This window comes from Anguilla rostrata, chromosome 2 (assembly GCF_018555375.3).
Source record: "Anguilla rostrata isolate EN2019 chromosome 2, ASM1855537v3, whole genome shotgun sequence".
Classification (NCBI taxonomy): Eukaryota; Metazoa; Chordata; class Actinopteri; order Anguilliformes; family Anguillidae; genus Anguilla; species Anguilla rostrata.
This window is the reverse complement of record NC_057934.1, coordinates 19,758,250-19,772,832: the sequence shown is the minus strand read 5'-3', so window position 1 is coordinate 19,772,832 and position 14,583 is coordinate 19,758,250. Positions and strand designations below refer to the sequence as shown.

Sequence of the window (14,583 nt, the reverse complement as noted above, 5' to 3'; positions counted from 1 at the left end):
TCACCCCTGCCACATCACCTTCTGGGGGGGACAGGAACAAACAGGGTGTGCCAAGGAGAGCAGATCCGACCCAAACCCCGGATTAGCCCACTTCTTTTGAGGGTTTTGTAAGGCCAGGGATAAACAAGTCCACCGTTTGGTGACTGAGACAACCACAACTCCCTGTCAAACACGATGAAGCCATCTCCATCAGCTTACCCAAAATAAATTCAGCCAAAACAACAGCTAAACTGAACGAAGCTCTTTTTTTCTCTTAAATCTGCTATAATTTCATTATTTTAATTTGGTCACTTGGTTTATCCCTTTATCCTTGACAGCCTTTATCCTAATATCTAATTGTACCAACAAACCCTGTTTTGGGGTGTCTACTGTTTGCAGTTTTGTTACAAGGACATGCATATGGATCTGGCTGTTCTCATTTTACTGACATCATCCAGACAACCAACAAACCCCCTTTCACTCTTTAACAGACAGCATAGAACCGTTTATCATGGGACTGTCCATGGAAATTAGCTAATGGCTAAATTGGATACAATGTATGGTATGTACGTCAGTGCATGAATGTTTTAATAGATAAATAAATAAACAATCCCCTTCCCTTCCAAATGACCAATCCTCTGACATCAGCCATCAACAAATCTCCACCCCCCAGCCAACCAATCAACCAATCACCTTCTGCAGTTCACAGATAGTATCCATTAGCACAAGAGCTGGAAACATCAGCAAGGGTCAAGTCAGCCAGCCAACTCTTCACACAATCCCCAAAGCACAATGGAAAACAATATACCCAATACAGCAAAGATGAACAGAAACCAAAAATGCCAGATAAAAAAAAATGAATCAAAATAAACGAGAATACATGAAGGAATTAAATGGAAAGTCCACCGGATATGAGTGGACTTTTTCTAAGAAACGATGTGAAGGAATTATTCTGAGATACAATCAAAGAAACATTCATTTCAAAATTGCCAAAACTCACATCATCTGGGAATGCTCATTATAATGTCTTTTGGGAGTCTTTTGCAGAAGCGCTTTCCTGTTTATCATTGTGGTTGTACTTATGCACAAAGCAGTACTTCCATTTGGGGATAATACAAAATTCAATAAATTTACACAAGAGATTTATTTTATTAGCAGGATTTACTTTTTCATAGAAACCAACCCTGCAGGGGTGGGCGAGTCATCTTATTTCCTGGATATTTAAGTCTCCGAGGGCCAGCCATGCCACTTCAAAAAACTGGACAGCCTTACAGTAAAACGTAGAGTAGTACAATAAGTAGCACAATATTTTTAATTATTATTGATTCTTACACAGCCCCCACCCCCCACCCCCCCAGATCCCTATGACCAAATTATATGAAAGACATTTTTTGAGCGATTCCAAAATGGTACATAAGTCTCACAATGCAGCCAATAATGGACAGCCATGTATGGGAAAAAGGAAGAAACACAATCAACTTCTGCGGTGAGAGCAAGACCCAGTGCAAAAAACTGAAGGGGAAACTGAGACAAACAGGTGTTGTACAACAGGGAGCGTCACGCCCAACAACAAAACAGAAAGACACGACATACATGGACAATTGAAGAAAGTGCAAATGTACAAGACAAAGGAGGGACATAAGGTTAAAAACAGTGAAAAGAAGACTGAGAAGGCAGACTGGGCTGGTTGTTCCTGTCCCTTCCCACAGCTGGGGCCTCGTAATAAGCAGCTAATCGGTGAAGTAGATATATCCGCAGATAAGGGTTCAATCTTGCAGCCCCATTCATATGATAATGAGGTCCTTAAAATGAGAGCCAATGCCATTCTCCCCAAGTACAGAGGATCCAGAGGCTCAACAATGAAGCTAATGGGGAGGATGTGAATTATTGAAGCCTCCTGGCAGCAGAGGAAAGAGCTGCCTCTTTGAGCCTGAGCTCGGAAACCAGTCTAACATGCAAGGACCAGGCATCGCTGCAGTGAAGGCTGTGGGTGCACCCATGGCGTCCCTGCAGGTAGCTCTGATATTTACGCATGAAGATTACACCTGGAACGATGCAGAACATTTACATATGCTCTCAGAAGCATGTGGTGCCCTTTGCCACCGTCAGTGGTAAATAAGGGTTCAGACACAATCCGCACTGGCCAGGCACATGACAGGCAGAGGAACAAAGCTGCAGAACTGGGAAGTCATGACGTCAAAGACAATGATGTCACAACAACGTGGCATCTTGTGTCATGACAGCTTGTGCCATGTTACATCAGCACCACCCGACTTTGATTACAGCACCCTCTCCATCGGAATCCGCCTGTCTTCCCAAGGCATCGCGGGTAATCGCCATATCATAAGAAATCACGAGTAATTTTCATATCACAAGGAATCACAAGTAATTGCTACATCACAAGGAATCACAAGTAATTGCCATATCACAAGGCATCACAACTAATTGCCATTTGCAATAGTCTCTTTCCCACAGGGCTGCCAGAGAGCTTGGTTTATCCAAAAAATGTAGGACATTTTGAAAAATGCACACAGTACAGTTCAGGGGCAGGTGTATATGAGTCAATGGGACATAGGAGGTTTTGAAAAGAAGGCATGGTGGAAGGGCGGGAGTTCTGAAATTCTGCACAGGAGTGTATAGGGGTGGAGGAATTTGGGAAGGAAAACCAAGCATCTGGCAATATCGCTCCCTCTGACCCCAAAGTCAAGTAAGGCTTTGTCTGAGAGTTCCTGCAGCCTCCAAACCATTCCACATACCCCATCCATTTGGGTGAGACAATATGGATGAGTGTCCCAATTCTCCCTGTGACTAAAAAAAGGAGGAGATGAAATGCCTCAGCCAATCACTCTACAAAGTGTTGTGGGCAATGGATGAATACCAGGAAACAAAAATAGACTGCCCCCCAACCCCCATCCCATGTGTCTTCTGCCTAACCCATTAACAACCTGATCTGTCAGTGGTGCACTGATGCATAATCTACACAATCTGACCTTTCCCATGATGTCTGGCTTCTGGGGAAGGGGTGGGAGCGGTGATGCAGTCATGGTCTGTATCGTGACAGGCTTTGTTTCACATTCAGCACACACAAATCCACCTCTGACAGAAGTGTTAATGCAAATTTCACATTTTCAATGTGTAAATACAGAACGACTGTCCCACTCAGGGGTGCTATAAGGGGAGGGTGGGGGGGAGAAGGACGTTAAGGCAATTCCAAGGGCCCTGAATGACAGGGGCACTCAAAAAGTATTTGAACATAGGATTTTCTGAGATGGTGGGGCCCAAAGTGTGACTTTGTCTGTGGTGGTGCCCCTGGTCCCACTGCACCTTTTTTGAGTGTAGTAAAATGCAGTGCCATGTCTGTGCCACAGCACGTCCACTCCAACACATACCCCGCAGTCTAGTAGCTATAAATCCCTGTTCTAAATCCTGATAAACTGTGAAAGAGCGCTTCAGTCATTCTTGATACTTGCAGAGACATGCTTCTAACTGAAGGCACCTGTGCATAACTGACACTACCTTAAACAGCTATGCCTGGTACTGGTCCTGACCCCCAAGTTAGCCTCCAGGTTGTGGATATGTGCTTTGGTTTTAATTGTTCATTGGATCTGCTCGCCTGGAGAGAACAGCGCAACGCCAACAACCAGGCAGGGCATCATCAGGCCAAGGACAGCGACGGTGAAAGTCAACGTGTCACTCTTCCGCCTGAATATTATTATTGATCCACCATTCCACCGACTGTGGGAAACCAGGCAAAAAACAAGGCAAGCGCGTGGGATCTGAGACAAGGTCGTCACCGTGTTGCGCGCTGACAAAAAAAGAAACATTGCTATGTGAGGGAAGGACATTCGAGGCCACATTATTTATGACAAGCTGCGCGCCGAAATAGCCCCACCCCCGCCACTACGCAATCATATATTATCTAGGTCCCTGCGCTTTTCAGGGACTACCACTATGGTGCAAAAATGTGTTCCAAAAGCAGGCGTTCAAATGTCAGTGGACAGAGATGCGATTTCGTCATGAAGATGTTCGAATTCTACAGTGCTACAAGAAAGCTGTTACGCTGAAGAAAGTGTTACTCCAGTTTCTACATTGATTTGCAGGAAATATCCACCTCCCACCGCCCGAAAGCTCGTGACAGCTGCCGTGTAGGGAGAAACAAACTGCATGGGACACTATAGGTTCACCACAGATAAACATATCATCAATCTCAGGTTCCATCGCGAGGCAAGAGGCAGAGACTAGAGACAGACATACCCAGTCCTCGAAGTGCCTGCTGTTGTTCTGCAGCAGCTCCTCAAACTGTATGGTGCAATTGGCCACAAAATCATCGTAACCTATCGGCGCGTCGTGAAATACTGATAGTTCAATTTTCCTCCCGTCTTGTACCTCCGTGACAAACTCGTCGTTCCATACTGGGTTGTTAGTCTTCTGCTTGGTGGATGTCTGGCCCACTCGAGAATTGTCCACGTTAAGGGCAATGTAGGTGTCCAGTAAGAAGGTCTGCGTCTTCGGCCCAACCGCGTGTCTCAGAGACCAAGCCGTGGGTTTCAGGTCCGCAGCTTCACAAATCTTTATTCTCAGCAACCCATTAAAAACCACCATGGTGCTGATGCGGTCTTCCTCTTGACTCAATGTAGCACAGCTGAAAATAAAACAAAGCTTATTTCCCGTCACTTCAAACGATTTTAAACAGTTTTGTGCATTATGTACACATTTCCCCTACGCTAATGCATGCAAGAATGCAGGGGGTTTCCCCCTTCAGCTCTTGCGACACCAAGTGATTGCATGCGATTACTTCCTTGCATATACTGAGAAATAACAGACCCTTTCTCACTACGTTACTCACAAACAAATTGCGTGAAAATCAGCGTCTAACAGTCCAGTGCGAATTTACTTTTTGGATATCTTTCCCTAATATGTTCGCGAATGATAAGCACGTTTGGTAGTTATATAAGCGTTTACTATTACTAATTTTCGTCTTCCCTTGAAAGCAGTTCAAATGATGTTATCACTGAATGTTGGCTGGACCGATCGGAGAATAGCATTTCCAATTGAAATAAAAATATAACCTGGGTACTTTCTTCCCATGCAGTCTCTTTAAAATAAACCAAAGCGGGATCTCCTCACCAGCGAAGCCTTCTCAACCTCTTGTCTTCGTCTGGGCGGTGGGAGGGAGAGGGATTCCAGCCCCGCGTGCCGTGCACTCGGGACGCCTCTCCTATAGAATGGTCTTAAAATGATCACAGCAACACGTCTATGTTGTGATTCTCGTGTGGTAACCTCTCATACACCTCATCAAATGCTTGCCTGCTTCTGGAATTCTAGATTTACTGTTCGGATGTCTTAGTCTACGTTTTTTTTCTATCTCTCCCTCCCTGTCTGTAAATGTTACTGCAGGACATGCGCAAAACACGTCTGTTATAAGCCGCGCCGTCTCATCTGTGCTGCGTAGGAGGGGAGCAGCACAGATGAGACGGCGCGGTACAAACCAGCGGGGCAAAACGGCCGTCAGGACCAAAATGCATGCCAAAAGGGGCTTGCTTGGGGATGTGAAACCATACCACTGGTGTAGTGCCATGCTTTGAGGTACTCAGAGCACGGTTGCTGTAAACTACATCATTGCCAGGTCAACAGTTAGGCAACTCACAGCAATTTAATCTCCGAATCCAATTTCATGAACTAAGTCAATCAAATCTATTTAAACTTGATTCTGTCGTACTGTATGTGATCATGTATTAAAACAAGCAGGTTCCTAAAAACGCTGTTCAAAAACGTATGCCTTAATCTTGTGCCGTATGACTGCCACTGCCCTACACATCAGTTAATGCTGACACACTAGATGATACGATTGCACACGCGTATAGGGGAGGCTGAAGTATTAAGGAAGAAAGACTCAACAGTCAAAAATGTCTGCACAAATAGGCTTGACACGTTTTTATATAGCCTATAGACTACGTTTTGCGTGTATACACTTAAGATTTTTTTTATATTTATTTATTTATTTTTCAGTTTCCCAGAAAATTCACCGAACGTTTTATCAAACGTTCCAGTAGGCAAGTGGCTTCCAAGATCTATGTGCCTTGAACGCAAATTGACATTTCAAGGAGCATTACATCAACGGGTCTTCAGTTTCGTCAATCAAGATAGTTTTTTATTATGGGTTATCACTGAAGTTATAATTTTATCAGGAATGTTAACAACTATCATAAAATCTACAATTGTATTGCTTTAATTCGGAATATAATTTAAATGTACTAGTCACGTGTCGTCAATTGCGTCTCCATGACGGTAACGATCAGGGGATAATTCCAGTAGGTTTGTGTACGATATGGAAAATATTTATGATTTCGACAAAGCCTTTATGGAGCAACAACATAAGACCGGAAAATATTATTTTCATTACAACCAAATGGAAATCTACAAGTAATCTTCCAGAACATTTCTGGAACATGCACTGCAGCCCCAATGAAATTCTGCTTTATAACGTTAATGCGATCCAACATGGCTAATGCCCTGCTTGTTAACCAACTATAAAATAGATAACCTAATTAGTGAAACAAATTTTCGGCTCATGCACGTTGCGCAAATATGCTTGTCATAACCTTCATTATTCTTGTATTGCTGAGCACCCTGAAATAATGCGAAAAAAGAAGCATCGGTTGAAAGTACTCTACCAGTTCATATTTATTCAACGCAATCATTTCAAGTTTAAGCTGCGAACATGCGAATAACACAAATACATACTTTAAAGCAAGCTAATGTGTGGAAATACTGTTTCCAGTTCAAATAAATCCAAGGTTTTTTCAGTGCATAGAAAACATTTGATCTTGTAAAACAATTTATTTGGCGAAGAACGTGGAGGAGAAAGCCTCAACCAACTGAAGCAGTAACGCTGAACAGCTGACGCAGTTTTTCTTAAGGTAGGAGAGAGGAAAACACGAACAACTTTCCACCACTTTCACCTGAGCAGCGGTGATGTAGGACTTTGCATGCATGGGAAAGAGGGAAGGATTTTCCTGTTACAGCAGCGCCACTATGTGGTTCACATTGATATCAAGTGTGTGCATCAGCTCCACTATACAATCGCCTTACTTTTCCGGGGCAAGGTTGTCTGGTGCAGGCTGTACAGGTGGCTGCTATAGATGACAGTATTTCCATTAAAGAAGTTGCAGATGATGAAATTCACAGTGCGCACAATGCTAGGATGACAAACTTTCAGTATTTTGCTGTCAATGGTGGGTACTGTTACCAAGAGAAAATCTTGAATAGTCAAAAATGCATTTCAGAGGTTTGGATAGATCAGGCGCTTCAATATTGCCTTCCAATGATGCAGAACTGCAGATACTACTGACTGAAAGCAAGTGCAGCAGAGGGAAATAAAAATGTGCTTTATGCTGATTTAAGGGCTCATTTAAGATAAGAATTCTGGCTTGTGTGCAGTTATGCATTTGTCACATCAACCTGTTATGGGGTCGAACGTTATGCTACAAAACCTATAAAATGCTGTATATATGGCATATAAGATATACCATATATCTTGTTTAGAATATTTTTTGTTAGATTAATTATTTTTCTGTATAAGTAATCATTTTCTTGATCTCATTATTTGTTTATACATAATCATGTTTATCTAACAAGCCCCCCCCCCCACCCCCCTTTGCCTATGTTACTGGCACTGCACTTACCTTTACCTTTAATGGACACTCCCCTTTAATGGATAGCTCATACTCACCTTGAAGAGTGATTGCTTATCCAGAAGGTAAAAAATGTGGGACAATAGACGGGGTAGCCATACAATTTTTCAACCACACACTAATAATCATCGTTATCACCATAGACATGTATATATGTCTATGGTTATCACTATCACCTACATCGTTGTTCATCCTTTTGTGTTTTGGAATTGTAAAGCCTGGCAGTTTGCACCTTTTTCGAAGGCTTGCAATAAATAATCTTGAGTTTATCTTGAGTTGAAGTGTTTCGTATTGAAGGTGCGTCTGAGAAGTTACCCAGTTGTCTGCGGCTTATGAATTTTTGGAACATCGAAAGCCGATACAATCACAGCTTATAAACCTCACTGTACATATTATTTTAGTATTATGCCATTTCCCATAATGTGCATTTAAAATAATGTTAAACATCATTGTTACATGCATTGAGACTATTTTATGACATTGGTTCTTTACAGTTCTTTAGGCTTTACAGAAAGTATTGCAAGGGTTATGGGCACAATTTCCAGTTTTTTTTAAGCAAATTGAATAAATAATAGTTCATCTCTAAAGATAAGACAAAGGCAACCATGTGTTTATCTTCAGATAATAAACCTGCTGATAATTCAGAATGCATAATATACTTTATTAACACTTGTTGCACCACACTATAGTGCCTTGTACATGTGGATTACCACCACAGGTTCTGTTGAGAGTTGAGACCATGTTGGAGGAGGCCCACACAATAAATAGGACTTTTTCATTCTTATGTGACTTCATTCATAATTGTAATCTATCTCCTCAATTTATGACCCCTGCAATGTTTCATGCTGCTTTTATTAAAATGGGGGTATGAAAAACTGTCATGTATCCACATATTGGCGGCATGAAAAGCCATTAAAATAAATTAAGCCATGTTGTTCTAGTTTGGCACTGATAGGAGCTACATCACAGTCTGTTTCACCCTATTTCAATAACCCTGTTTAAAGTAACTCCAAGATCTTTGATGATAGCACTAGTAGCAGCAGAGATTCTATTAAGGCTTAATATACAGTCAGGTAGTTTGCATCTGAGGGACGTGGGCTCAACTGCTATTATTTCAATTCTGTCAGAATTCTGCAAGTTGAGTTATGGGTCATCCATTTCTTTTTGTTTATGAGACAGACTTCTTTCTATGGCAGTAGAACAACTTCTTCAGGCTTGACTGATACATACATATGAGTATCACCTGCATAGCAGTGGAAGGTAATACCATGCTTGGGGAAAACTTGTACTAGGGGAAGCATAGACAAGAGCAGATGTCCAAGCACAGATCCATGTCTAACCCTATACTGATGAGATGATTCATTGTTAATGTACACAAATTGATATCAGTCTTAAGGGTCAGGAAAATCGGGAGAAAGCTTGTCCACCCGGTATACGAAGTTTTCAAGTCTATACAGAAGGATGCGGTGATCAATAGTGGTGATCAATAGGAATGTTAATCAATATAAAGCATACACCGCAGACCGCATCAATAGCCTCCCATTTGAGAGGAAACTCTAGAGGATTATAGTGCAACAGGATTATGATGTTCTGTGTGTCCTCATTCAACCCCAGTGACATGCATCTACATTTTTAAAGACACATTCACTGATACCTTTCTCATATTTCTTTCCTAGTGTAAACAGTAAAGCCTGTAACCCTAGTGCCCAGCAGATATGCCCAGTGACAGTGTCTGTAAACAGTGATGTCATTCCAGTGAAGGTGTCTGTAGCAGTGATGTCATACCAGTGAACGTGTCTGTAACAGTGATGTATGTCATGTCAGTGAAAATGTCTGCAGCTCCATGCTATCCCAGTGAAGTCATTTTTGACAGATGCACTTCCTGTTTATAAATCTGGAAAAAACAAAGTAAACATATTTATACTGCAATCTAATAGACACTTTAAATGCAAAAAAACATGGATTACCAAAGGGATTTCATTGTAATGGGTGTTATAATATGTACATCCACTGGGTGGTAGCAAAAGCACATGAATGAAGAATACTGAGTCGCTATAAATGAAGAGGGTGGAATTGACACATAAACCTACCTGGTTTTATTTACAAAGACCGTTAGGCAAATTAATAAATGGAGGGAGAAGCAATCTATTTCATGCAAAGTAAATTAATTTATTTATCATTATTCATTATTTTGGAGGCTCATAACCTACAGTTGCTTGAACATCAAAAATGTTGCTCAAAAATCAAAGCAATCACTTGAGAGCAGGTTTAAGCCAGGTCACAATGTTCTGTACTAACTTTGATTATTGAGGGAAAATTTAATGAACTTTGATATCATGGGGAGCTGATTTGCTACTTACAAAGCAGAACCCTGCCAATAAAGTTATCATGAAAACATGTTTCCATGGTATGACTTCCACAAATCCTTGTATTGTCACGATTTTGTCTTTAACATAATTTTACTATGGAAAAGACATATGCGTGACCTGGATATATTTACAGTGTATTCGCTAGAAAAACAATTTGCATACATTCACAAAATAATTCACTAATAAACCTCATACAACCTAACTGAAACATTGGTGAAAACAAAAACAACAAAAAAATGTTGCAGTTTCTTTTGATAATATACATTTCCAGTGGTCTGGGTGTAATTCGGTTGTGGAAAATCACAGAAAATGAAAAAAGAGGAGGAAATTAGAGTTTTTTTATTATGTAATTTATAAGCTAATTTATTGTGACTCATTTTATTTTTTTTTTTTTTAGTTTATTAACAGTGACTAAAGTGACATCTGCATTTAGATCTATGGGGAAGACATTAAAGTAAACAAGGTCATAAACTGTGGTCGAAACCGCACATGCAATGACTGTGATGCTTGTGAATTAGTGTGACGTAAGAAAAAACAGAAGAGCAACTCCTCCTCAGCTGACTGGGAATGTCAATGCAAGACGTAATCAGCCTGTGTCAGCAAGAACAATCAGTTGACAACTACGCAGAAAGAGTTGCAGTGCATAAATCCCTTGTTACAAAGACAAATGCACATTTGAGAGTTCAGTGCCACAAAAACGATAGGCCCCAGTCTACAGAGATGTGGAAAAAAGTGACATGGTCAGATGAGTCATCCTTCACCATATTCTCGACAAGTGGGCGAGTGCATGTGTGGCGTACACCTAAAACGGGGGCCTGATGGCTTGACCCTTACAGTGAGGGGGTCCGGTGGCTGTTATGCTATGGGGAGCATTTTCCTGGCATGGTTTGGCTCCAGGCTGCACAGTGGTGCAGTGGGTAGCACTGTTGCCTCAGCAAGAAGGTCCTGGGTCTTTCCGTGTGGAGTTTGCACACCTGTGTCCACATGGGTTTCCGCTGGGTACTCCGGTTTCCTCCAACAATCCAAAGACATGTAGGTAGACCGATTGGAGATTCTAAATTGCCCATAGGTATGAGTGTGTGAGCGAATGTTCAGTGAATGGTGTGTGCACCCTGTGATAGATTGGAAGCCTGTCCAGGGTGTATTCCTGCCTCTCGCCCAATGCACGTTGGGATAGACCCCAGCACCCCCACAACCCTACCCAGGATAAGCGGGTATAGATAATGGATGGATAGATGGATGGCTTGTTATTCGGAGTGATTACCTTTATCCTATGATGAAACATTTCTATCCTGGTGGGAGTGGTCTCTTCCAGAATGACAATGCCCCCATCTACAGGGCACAAGGGGGCACTGAATGGTTTGATGAGTATAAAATGATGTGAATCATATGCTATGGCCTTCTCAGTCACCAGAACACAACTCAGTTGAACACCTATGGGAGATTCTTTGACCAACGTGTTAGACAGTGCTCTCCACCACCATGATCAAAGCACCAACTGATGGAATATCTTTTGGAAGAATGGTGTTCCATCCCTCCAGTAGAGCTCCAGAGACTTGCAGAATCTATGCCAAGGTGCAGTGAAGCTGTTCTGGTGGCGGTCCAACACCTTGCTAAGACATTTTGTTGGTTTTTCCTTTAATTGGTCACCCATCTGTATATTACAGCAAATACACAGTATCATGCTATGAGGCTTACACTCACTCTTACTCTCACGTACTAATTAGTAACAGTAAATGTTGGCTTGTTGCAGAATTCCTTCCTGAAAAATAATAAACTGGCTTGCTCAGGTTTATAAGAAAATTTGCGAGGAAGTAAAAGTGTTGCTGTGAGGTAGACAGAGTCTGACAGTTGTAAAATGTCTGCATTGCTGGAACGGGAGTTTGGATGTTGCATGTGCTGTGCAATTTAATTTAATTTAATTGAAACTACAACAGTTGACACATGCAGAGTATGGAAACTTGCTTGATGGTTAGTCGTATCATCGGCCGTATAAAAATGCGACCCTTGTGGTAGTTTCAATATAACAACTTGTGTGAAACTTACTTTTTTTAAAAATGTAACAGCTTCAAAATCCACAGTCGGGATATTAATGGGTGTAATTTATGTCGTAGAACAAAACGTGAAACTCACTTGCACTTATGTTAAATTCAAAAAAGTATTCACACAGAATGAATTACTCTCCAGGGACCGATTATTTTTTTATTTTTTTTTTTATTTTTACTGACCCCCACAAAAGAAGATACAAGATTTTTTAAATTCCAGACACCTGAACCGGAAACAGATTGACGCAGGTTTTGCAGGTCCACCATTTTTTGGCTTCATTTCTGAAGCTCACTTCCTGGTCTTGTTGAGCGATCTACCTCTCTCGTGCCAGTGCAGTTGGCTCTAGTATAGGTACTTCAGCCACCCGTTTCAGTGTAAGTCAACGATAGCAATACATTTCAGAATACAAAGTCAATATTTTTTTCTCACAAGACCACGTAGTCACAACATGGTGTTTTCTGTATATTTAATATCTCCTAATGTGCCAATTTGTTTAGTTATTGTGTCATTTGGATGATATTTTTATATTGTGTGGACCAATCAGGGTGGTATTGTATGCCCTCAGTCATGGCTCCAGACTGTCAATCACACTGTGCCCGGACCCAGCCTGGACTTCATGACCAAAAATAGTTCCCCATTTCTCTACTGCGCAGTCTCTGACTCCAATTTCTACAACATGACAATGCTTTTCACAAGCCCTTGTAAAGTAAATGAATAATGTCCCAACGTCCATATTTTTTCAACAATGTACGAGGCGCCCCTGCAGTGCTCAGTAATTCATGCCATTGCTCTGGGTTTATGATGATCCTTCACATTTAGGTACCCAGTGCACACCCACTGCTTCCTTAAAGCCCCATAGTCGAACATGGCAGCCTCCACGAATGAGCTTCATGTGCCAATGAGTAGAGATACACTGAACCGGTAGGTGGAAGCTGTCTTCAGTTCTTATATATCTCGATGGTGGATATCCATGGTTCTCCAAAACATGTGGTGTTGCCAGCTGCTTCTTTTCACACCGCAGACTAGAGGTAAGCTTACATTGAGCGGAGTCAAAGGAAAACCTTTCATCTGGGTCTTTGACTGACTCTATGGGCACCTGATTAACCGGCAGGGTTGCCGGATAGCAATGAATGCGGAATCCAATCTGACTGGACCCTCCCATTCCCTAGGTAATGCAATGGCCAATTGCACATTGCCCTATGGAGTAAAGTTGTTGGACAGCTGCAGGCCGTCCTTTCTGACTACATAATTTCAGACGCTTGTAGGTTCTTATACCCCAAATGAAGGGTCTGTTATTTTTTTTATGCATGCACATGTAGGCATTTTTTATACTGATAACACATACTGACTGCTGGGAGGTTTGGGCTGATGTGGGGAACAAATCCGCATATGGAGGATTTTTTTGTTGTGTTGAAAACATGGCTGCTGAATTCAGCAGGACTTGTGGGCAACTATTAACCTCTGGCTTTTATCACAGTGCAAACCAAGATAATTTAGTATTGATCATATGAGGGGAGCAAAGACACCTTTGTCCTCAGATGTTAGTGGTCCAATCAGTCCATTAATCATTTGTTGAACCAAGAAGGAAGCATATCCTTAAAAGGCGAGCGAAAATATTGCATGTTTATTTTGGCCAAATTGTATAAGAAAAATACTACAGAGGTGAACACTGACGTGATTCAGCAAATAGCCTTCCTCAGATCACCAAATAGAATTCCTCTGGAGACAGAGAAGAAATTAATAAGAGAACCAAATTGCGAAACAGAAAAAAAAAAAGTAAATAAAACTGTTGACCGATGGTCCTTGTGGCTGAGAAAAATACTCATGAAGAGAGAGCAATGGCTGTAAACAGTTCAATGGAAAGTGCAGGGATTAGGTGGCCTTAAGTAACTGCAGTATGTATTGTTTGTGTTGTGTCATAGTATGTGCACATTTGAAGGGCAAATGCTAATATTTGTACCTAAAGTTAGCTTTATAATTCATGCTGACTTGGCCCTAGGGCACTGAAGAAAGCACATTATAGGCCTGCTAACAGTCTCCGCATTGTGTTCCGTTTTAGAAAATGACATAATGCCTGGAACTAGATGATAGTGATTCACATTCACCAAAAGTCAACATAACCTAAATCCAAAAGCATTACATCAAGATAGACATTACATGATATATTTTTCCACGAATAGCCAGAAATATTTACATTCTTACACTTAGATTTGAATAAATAATTTACATTAATAAGATTTACTCGTTGTTTGGAGGTAGATTTTCAGAGAGATACTTTCCTGACAGGTGGCATGTGATGACACATCGCATGATGTAGTGCAAAACCTGAATAAAAAAATGTTTTTTATTTCAACATATCAACATATAATTTGACGAGACCGTGACCAATCCAGAAATGTTTAGAATATTTACACCAATTGTGAAACGGCCGTATGTCAGAACAACCAGTTATCGCTCGGTCGATTGGCCAATCATTTGCAAGGCCCGAAAAGCAA

General features: G+C 41.4%; 1 protein-coding gene across 1 annotated transcript in view; it reads right to left on the bottom strand.

Moving 5' to 3' along the window:
• The window catches only part of LOC135247527 (protein kinase C epsilon type-like), a 52,920-nt gene extending 47,511 nt beyond the window's left edge, over positions 1 to 5,409 (bottom strand). Inside the window, exons 1-2 of the mRNA XM_064321067.1 lie at positions 5,107 to 5,409; positions 4,234 to 4,621 (exon numbers count right to left, since the gene is read on the bottom strand). Of these exons, the coding sequence (XP_064177137.1) occupies positions 4,234 to 4,581 (348 nt within the window). The 5' untranslated portion in view covers positions 4,582 to 4,621; positions 5,107 to 5,409. The remainder of the gene's footprint in view (positions 1 to 4,233; positions 4,622 to 5,106) is intronic.
• Between the last annotated feature and the right edge of the window lie 9,174 nt (positions 5,410 to 14,583).